At 37.3% G+C, this 9,085-nt stretch overlaps 1 protein-coding gene across 2 annotated transcripts; it reads left to right on the top strand.

Moving 5' to 3' along the window:
- Positions 1-1,835: 1,835 nt before the first annotated feature.
- On the top strand, positions 1,836-8,041 carry FTSH12 (FTSH protease 12). 2 transcript variants are annotated; one of them, XM_079059529.1, is made up of 18 exons: positions 1,836-2,457; positions 2,533-2,717; positions 4,197-4,429; positions 4,503-4,855; positions 4,941-5,183; positions 5,308-5,409; positions 5,499-5,666; positions 5,747-5,859; positions 5,941-6,157; positions 6,254-6,325; positions 6,446-6,565; positions 6,661-6,777; positions 6,851-7,027; positions 7,099-7,218; positions 7,344-7,418; positions 7,534-7,641; positions 7,710-7,790; positions 7,868-8,041. In XM_079059529.1, exons 1-18 carry the CDS (start codon positions 2,062-2,064, stop codon positions 7,943-7,945), a joined length of 2,958 nt encoding a protein of 985 aa, XP_078915655.1. In that variant the 5' UTR covers positions 1,836-2,061; the 3' UTR covers positions 7,946-8,041. The 2 variants fall into 2 exon arrangements, with proteins under 2 accessions (XP_078915655.1, XP_078915654.1); XM_079059528.1 differs by having other exon boundaries at positions 1,837-2,457; positions 5,269-5,409.
- Positions 8,042-9,085: the final 1,044 nt, after the last annotated feature.

Genomic DNA, 9,085 nt, shown 5'->3' on the forward strand with positions numbered 1-9,085 from the left:
GTAGCTAGCAGCGAAGGTGCGGGATAGTCAGTCCCATATAGATCTATACATAATAGTCACGCTCTCCCTCAAAGAGATTCTGGTTACAAGTGTTAGTCCTACACTCTCGTATCCGGTGGAGTGTTACCAAGGACGTGTCTCAAAACTTAGCCTAACAAATTTACAAGTAATAATACTGAAAATCCTGTTTATGTTTTGTATAAATCCTTTATAAAATATCACATTTTATGACAAGATTTACAAGTTCTTTGCTTTAGTTTTGAAAACTGTTTCTACGAGTTGATTTCTTAATCGTTTGGTAAAACGGTTTTCTGTGCTAAAAGCATACTGAACATATAATTATTTTAAGTAAAATAATATACTTGAGTACAAGTTTCCTTGTACTTTTGCTTGTATTCCCCCCCTGAAAATGTGAAAACTCGGAAAAGCATAGGGGTATGAACTCACAGTTTGACGTAGGATCTGGGTGTATGATCGGTTACGAATGTTGAGTGTCAACCGGCGTTTCGTACGCAAGTGGATCCTATTAACATGTGATAACACATATGTGTGTTAGAATTTGGGTGTTTCATGACTAAACATGACGGGAAACCACCCTAAAGACTTGGAAATGCTTGTCGGGACCCTATATGATCAAACAAAGGAGGTGTACGACCAGAAGAGTGCGTGTGCGGCCAGGGTGTGCGGTTGCACACAGGAGTGTGTGGCCGTACAGAGGGCGTGTGCGGCCGTACACAGGCGTGTGCGACCGTACACTCCTCATTTGTGCCCAAAATGTCGATTTTGAGGTGTTCTAGTGCTAATACCAAGTCCAACTAGTAAATGGAGGCCAAAATCTTCACTTTGGAGAGTCTTTAAGGTGTGTACGACCACCTTATGATGGTGTGCGGCCGTACACGTTCAAAGGATGAAGAACAGTATGAGTTTTAGGCTTAGATTCAAGTGTCTTACCAATAAAACAAGCTGAATGATGAAGTAGTTCACGTTTTTGAGGCCTTTACAGTGTTATTGGATGAAGTTTTTAGAGAGAGAAAGTAGTGAGAAAAAGTAGAGTGCAGCCAAAGGAAAGGAATGAGTGAAGGGGTCTCCTCCTTTATATAGAGGAGGGTGTACGGTTGGAGGGTGGGTGTGCGGCCGCACACTCATGTGTACGGCCGTACACTCCTCCTGAGAGAGTGTATGGCCCGAATGTTGTACTACGACTTGGTATTACTCGACCTAGAACTCAACCTTTGGTTATACGAGGCTTAGAAAGTATCATCACACCCTTAAACGGTGTTAAATGACGGTAAAATCGAGTTTAATATTGATAACATTAACTGATCTTACAAGTTAGAAGTTTCGGGTTGTCACAAGATGAAGAAGAGAAAGTTGATTTCGTTAATTTCAGACCAAACTATTCATAAAAACAGGAAAAATATCGAGTTTGGGGGAAAGAAGGAAGAAACGAACCTGGTTTGTCGGAGATGGAGGCGGAAGCGTCGTTCTAGACGGCAACGTTGGGGTGCACCGGTGGCGTTGCAGGCGGCGTCGTCAGCTAGCAGCTTCGTCGGCGAATCTGGTTGTGAATGGAAGAAGAACGCATAGAGGGAGGAGAAGAGGAGGCGTTGTTTTGGTGAATGGTCGATCGTTTAGGGCATAATAGGAACGCGTGTGTTTTTTTTCTTAAATTCAGATGTTGTTTAATATCTGAAAAATTAAGAGGTATTTACAATTTGAAGAGATAAAAATAAGATGCAAACAAACAATCTGAATGTGAATTTTTAAAATATTGCCTCTTTATTTTAAACAAACAGGGCATTAGACAAACCTAAAAACGTAGAGGAACTGGTTTCTCGATTTCAACCATTTTTCAGACTTATCCAGAGTCATGTTGTTATTTTGACCTTTTGGTGCTAGTGACACAACACAGATAAACCTCTAAAACCCCTTTTCCCTTGACACTCCGTCGATAGAGGGACGGTCTCTTGAGGCCGCAGGTGCGAAACTCTCCAGCTGGCTATCAACTTACAGCAGGTTTCTTCTTCATCTTATCTTATGTAGAACAAAAGAGACAGAGAAATGGATCTTAAAATACAGTTCACGGCAAACAAATTTTACCTGTCTTCTTGTACAAGAAGAGGAGTGATTATTTTTAACCAAACCCACCCAAATCTTGTCTTGTTACCACTTCCGCGTTACAATCGCATCAAAAGAAGAAAATCCGGTTTTCGTGTTTCTGCTTCCGTCAATCCAGATGGTTCAGAAGACGGTTCGGCTTGGACCAAGTTCTCTCGGTCAATTCGACGCAGTTCGGAGGTTTTGTTAGATAAATTCGGGGATTCATTGAAGAAAGAAACCGGGTTTGATTTGCAAGATGCCAATGCCAGGATTTCTGGGTTTGTGGGTGGAACTCAAGACTCTGTCTTGAAATACCTAACTCAGTTCTCAGCTTGGAACGACTGGCAACGTTGGAAGGTAATCCTTGCCTAAGTTAAGCTTAGTGGAATGGAGCTAATAAGTTCTCTTAACAAGTGCTAATCTTATCTGCAGGATATCAATAATTGGGAACCCACAAGAGTAGGTGTGTTGGCAATCTATGTCTTGGTGATGGTCGTTTCATGCCAAAGGATATTTATGGCCGTGCGAGCTCCTTTTCTTCATCGTCAAATAGAAGAAGCATCGGAAGCCTATATGGAGGCTTTGATTCCTGAACCATCTCCAACTAACATTAGGAAGTATGTATCTTTCTAGCTGTTCCTCCATTTTCTTTTTTACTATGACATGCATCAATTCCTTAGACCTGTTATCTTATTATTGTTGCTGCCATGCTTTTCTTTGTTCCTCAATGAAGATGAAGATGTTAGTTACGTTCATAAATACTATTAGGACCAAGTTTAAGGTAGACATTGTGTTTCTAGTTGAGGAAAAGTGATGCAAGGACATGGCATCAAGTCTCTTATGACAAACATTTACATAAATCCAATGAACTCAAATCCACTAACGACTAATGAGTTGGAACCTTTCAACACTATTGTGTTGATTCTTGCTCTTCCCATTTATGTCCTTGATGGGTTTGTTAGTCGCCCACATTCTTTTTGGAGCTCAACATGGAAAAATTCTATTGGATGCTTACTAGCTAAAACTCTTCCTTGGAGCTTTGTAAGAATACTACAACTTGGTACGCACAATTAATCGTTGAGAATGCAGTATTTTGCGTGGGATATATTTCAACTTTCTGCCCTACCTCTTGTATGTCTTTGTCATCAAGCTCCATACAACCTCATAGACATATGCCATGTCTTGAACTCTACATGTTTGGGTACATCATGCAGCTCCAATAGGTTTGCCAAGGAAGAAAGAATAAGTAATGTTCTAAGACCATACAAATTTTATCCATGATGTATTGTATTATGTTAGAGTCATATGTAGTGGGAACCTAGAGGCTTCCTTGGAGTGGTGGAGCAGGAACCAAAGTTTGATGGGATACACGATAAACTTCCAAGTCTTTTCTCATCTCCTCCAGCAAGTTCTCCATTTTTAGTGTTCCTTGAGGCTTATTTCTTGAGAATTCTTTAGTTTGGATTTCCCATTGAGTTGCCTTAGAGCTATTGACTCCCACTATATCCTTAGTATCATTTCAATTTAAGAGGAAGTTACCATGCATACCATCTCTATGTTAAAAGTTTGAGGGAGAAATGAAAGAATGAGCTGTTTCAATGATCAGAGGGCCAAGAAGTTCTTTCTTAAAGGAACTTCCACCAAATCTTATTATTGATTTACCTATAGAGCAGCTATATGAGCCTCACACATATATGGAACAAAATGTTTGAGGAGATAAAGGTGTATCATGTATGTGACATTAGGTGATCATATGTCATGATCATCATGGCTGCAAAGCAACGATAACTGTTTGGATGGAGTAATTTACATCATCTATCAGGATCTTTTGTAAAATTATGACACTTTTCATATGCTAAGTGTGAAAGATGTTTTGTAAAGAATCACATTAGTTTTTAACATAAAACATAAGATTAATAAAGATAGATTATCTTTTTTTACTGTCCATGATATCAGATAGACTTCCATCAAGACCAAATGTTAAACCAGCAAGTACATTTATTTTTTAACAGGACAAATGGATGCTTTTATTGTGAGGGAGTGCTTAGTTAACTGCTTTCTTGGTAATGATACTTGAATTTTTTCAATTCTCAAAGGTATAAAAAAGGTTTATGGAGGAAGTCAATACCAAAAGGCCTTAAAATGAAGAAATTCATTGAAGGGCCAGATGGAACACTTATCCACGACACATCCTATGTTGGAGAGAATGCATGGGATGATGATGATGATGCCACAGCTTCTAAGGACAAAGTCAAGGAAATCATTGACCATGATGTCAGACTGAACAGCCAAGACAAAAGGGAGCTTCAAAAAGAGCTAGGGATTTCAGGTTAGTGTGTGATTGATTACCTTTGCTGTCTTTATCTTTTTTTACTGAGTAAGCAGCTAGTTTTGCATGGCAGATGTTAATGAAGAAGAAAGTACACGGACATGGCAAGAAAGGCTGCAAATATGGAAAGAGATTCTTAGGAAGGAGCAATTGGCTGAGCAATTAGAGTCATCACGTGCTAAGTATGCAGTTGAATTTGACATGAAAGAAGTTGAAAAGAGCTTCCGTGAAGAAGATGCAAAAGCAAAAGCAGAAGGGACAAGAGCCCTTTGGATATCAAAAAGATGGTGGCGTTACCGACCTAAACTTCCTTATACTTATTTTCTTGAAAAGCTTCAAAGCTCTGAGGTTGCAGCTGTTGTGTTTACGGAGGATTTGAAAAGATTGTATGTAACAATGAAGGAAGGGTTCCCCCTAGAATATGTTGTAAGTTTGTTTGATACTGTCTGTCTGTCTCTGTTAGTCTATATTGTATCTCTTTGAACATGTTTTTTGTGTTTATTGTATGTAGGTTAACATGCCACTCGATCCATACCTATTTGAAATGATCACAAATTCTGGAGCTGAAGTTGATCTACTCCAGAAGCGACAAAGCCATTACTTGTTAAAACTAGTAATCGCGTTGCTTCCCACAATTTTGGTTTTATGTTTTCTACGGGAATCCATAATGCTTTTACACATTACTTCAAAGCGCTTCCTGTATAAGAAGTACAATCAGCTATATGATATGGCCTATGCTGAAAATTTTATCCTGGTAAGTAAAATTTATTATATTGGGCTTCAATTTCATGGCTAATCTTTTTTTAATTTACAATACAATACAATACAATACAATACAGCCAGTTAGAGAAGTTGATGAAACAAAATCAATGTACAAGGATGTAGTGCTGGGAGGAGATGTATGGGATCTGTTGGATGAGCTAATGATTTACATGCGAAATCCAATGCGCTATTATGAAAAACAAGTGAAGTTTGTTCGGGTAATTTACAAACTAAATTTGGAATTGGAATATTATTGGATGTCAAGTGTATGAATAAATATTTTTGTTACAAATTACAATACAAACAGGGAGTGCTTCTATCAGGGCCTCCAGGGACTGGAAAAACACTGTTTGCAAGGACACTAGCAAAGGAGAGTGGGATGCCATTTGTTTTTGCATCCGGTGCAGAGTTCACAGATAGTGAAAAAAGTGGGGCTGCAAGAATAAATCAAATGTTCTCAATTGCAAGGAGAAATGTAACAACATTCTTTTATGATTTATGATTTTATAACATCATTGGGAAGCTTTTTTTGGTTCAACTGTTGTGCTTGTACAGGCTCCTGCTTTTATCTTTGTAGATGAGATTGATGCGATTGCTGGAAGACATGCAAGAAAAGATCCACGAAGGAGATCAACATTTGAGGCACTAATCGCCCAGCTCGATGGAGAGTTAGTAGTATCTGATGAATTTGATATATTTTATTTTGTTTGAAAGAGTTATTGATTGATTGATGTGTGAATGAATTTCAGTAAAGAGAAAACAGGGGTGGATCGATTTTCATTAAGACAAGCAGTTATATTCATCTGTGCTACAAATAGGCCGGATGAATTGGATCTAGAGTTTGTTAGTGCTGGACGTATTGATCGCCGATTGTACATTGGTTTACCTGATGCAAACCAAAGGCTGCAAATTTTTGGTGTCCACAGTTCCGGGAAGCAGCTTGCTCATGATGTGGAATTCAACAAGGTGTGCCAATATTTTATTTTATTTTATATATTCCTTTTTTTTTTTTTTGTTGTTTGTTTATTCCAAGGCTCATCATGTTTATGAAATCATCTACAGCTGGTGTTTCGCACTGTTGGGTATTCTGGGGCAGATATAAGAAATCTTGTGAACGAAGCTGGAATAATGGCTGTAAGTATTCTTTCATCATGTTTCATGTTATTGATTGATTTGTGATGTATATGTTAAACGAATGATATATATATATATATATATATATATATATATATATATATATATACATATCTGCAGGTGAGAAAAGGGCATACGAAGATCTACCAGCAAGACATTGTTGATGTATTAGATAAGCAGCTGCTTGAGGGAATGGGTGTGCTCCTAACAGAGGAAGAACAGCAGAAATGTGAAGAAAGAGTAAGATTTTTTTTTAGTTTTTTCAACATATTTGAATTGGTGGTATTGATTAATTAATATTTAATTAATCATGTGATGTGATGTGATAATAATAGGTATCTGTTGAAAAGAAGAGGCTGTTGGCAGTACATGAAGCTGGTCATATTGTATTAGCACATTTATTTCCTCGATTTGATTGGCATGCATTTTCTCAGCTGTTACCGGGTGGTAAGGTATATGTATATGTAGATAACTTAAGTGTTTTGTTTTTGTGTGGCTTTGAATTTAACCCTTTTATTTGAATAGGAAACTGCAATATCTGTTTTCTACCCTAGAGAAGATATGGTAGACCAAGGGTACACAAGTTTTGGCTACATGATGATGCAAATGGTGGTGGCTCATGGTGGCCGTTGTGCTGAACGTCTTGTCTTTGGTGATGATGTCACTGATGGTGGAACTGATGATCTAGAAAAGATCACAAAGGTAAGGTTCATGTCATCTGTAATTCTCTATGTTTTTCACTTAACGCCATGTGTGTTGTGTTGTGTCTTCAGATTGCTCGAGAAATGGTGATTAGCCCTAGAAATGCAAGGTTAGGGTTTGCTACCTTGACAAACAGAGTTGGATTGGCTAACAGAGCAGATACTACTGATGGGGAACTCATAAAATACAGGGTGCATATTCCCATCCCATCATCACTCACTCACTCACTCTGATATGATTATGATTATTATTATTATTATTAGTTGAAATGCTTGTTTGATTGTTATTTGGTATTCATTCTTATCTTGATTCTCAGTGGGATGACCCACATGTAGTTCCTGCTGACATGACAGTTGAAGTTTCAGAACTCTTCACTCGGGAACTTACAAGAGTAACTAACCATACCATTCATTATTCATTATTCATTATTCATTCTATTATTTCTATTTTCTACTACCCCTCTCTCTTCTAGTCTTCTTATTTAATGCAATTAACATTGGTGGCAGTATATTGAAGAGACAGAAGAGGTTGCAATCAAAGGGTTGACCCAGAATAGGCACATACTGGATTTGATTTCAAGGGAATTACTGGAGAAGTCAAGAATTACGGGGGTGGTAAGTATTAATTACTCTACTAATTAGTATGGAATGATTAACAGATTGTAAGGGTGATTTGATTTCAGGAGGTTAAAGAGAAAGTAGAAAGAATGTCCCCGCAGATGTTTGAAGATTTTGTCAAGCCTTTCCAAATAAATGCGGAAGAGGTATGAAAATGATACATACATACATATTTGAGTGGAATGAATCCAATAAGCATTTGTTTTTGTTTTTGTTTTTTCAGGAAGGACCGCTGCCTCACAATGAGCAGTTGAGATACCAAGCTCTGGATGTTTACCCAGCACCTCTCCACAGATGTTGAGCAGCCTATGATTTGATTTGTGGATTTGTGGATGAGGTTGTATTTTCCAGTATACAAAATCCAAATAAATATAAGAAAAATTCCCTTTTTCACTCATGTTTATCCTCCAATTACTTCATTCATTACTTTGCTCTCAACCTGTTAAACCTTCTATCCACTATGTCCACAGACTATTATTTCATTACTAATTACTAGTGTTGTACCATAACACTGCAAACTTATGCCAAAAACACAGATAGGCTTCCAAGCACGTGTTGAGGGAAATATTTTAATCAATATCACCGCTTTCCTTGTACACCTACTATCGGTTGAGGAAACTCATGTAGTTAAATTAATAGAAATCCAACTACATCCATGGCATAGAAAGGATGTTTGGGGGTGAAGAAATGAGAATTACATTTCTATTTCTTCCGTTGGAGGTAGGCATCCCAACCCCTCCATAGAATCCATCCATGGCCTTGTATTCCCAAATACCGATGGAAATCGGTAGGGAAATGGCCCCAACCGGTGAACTCAATAAAAATTTTAATGCTGGCACACGAATTTAAAATTACTTAAAATTACTTGAGACAAATTTATAATATTACACAAATTCGATACCCATTACTTTTATAATATTGGACACTTGATAACCTTACATAAATAACAATATACAGTTTTATATCTATAACCATAAAAACAAACACAAAGCCTAAGTGGATTCACAAGTGGATTTTTTTTTACACTATCAAAATATTAAACTAATATCCCATTCGGTTATTTGGTTTATTTGAAATAATAAAAAATTAGCTGACATCAACTAAAAAAAATCATCATCTTTATTCAGCTAACCAAACAAAATTACCTAAAACTTGAATAACTATTTTTATCCTATGTAATTTAAGAAAACTTTTGTTGAGTTGTCAAAAACATTGTATTTGTTAGCCCTGTCGAAAATACCCGCCCAATTTTTTTGGTATCTGGTAAATCAGGTATCGGGTTAATTTTTTCGGGTATTCGGACAACCCGATTTTTTTTCAGGTCGGGTAGGTACGTTTGTTGGGTTTCGGGCATACCTGAATTATTTTAATTTTTTTTTTCGTAGAGTTTGTATTCTGTAGCAGGTATTTGATCACGCTTAAACTAACTATCATTACTGTA

Source organism: Lactuca virosa, chromosome 7 (genome assembly GCF_052849685.1).
Source record: "Lactuca virosa cultivar CGN04683 chromosome 7, Lactuca_virosa_CGN04683_v6, whole genome shotgun sequence".
NCBI lineage: Eukaryota > Viridiplantae > Streptophyta > Magnoliopsida > Asterales > Asteraceae > Lactuca > Lactuca virosa.

What these genes read in the sequence shown, in the direction of transcription:
- FTSH12 (XM_079059528.1), top strand. Translation starts at nt 2,062, where the DNA reads ATGGATCTTAAAATACAGTTCACGGCAAACAAATTTTACCTGTCTTCT. An exon ending in ATGCTGAAAATTTTATCCTG is followed by an intron (nt 5,184 to 5,268) that starts GTAAGTAAAATT and finishes AATACAATACAG; the next exon opens with CCAGTTAGAGAAGTTGATGA. An exon ending in AGCTGTTACCGGGTGGTAAG is followed by an intron (nt 6,778 to 6,850) that starts GTATATGTATAT and finishes TTATTTGAATAG; the next exon opens with GAAACTGCAATATCTGTTTT.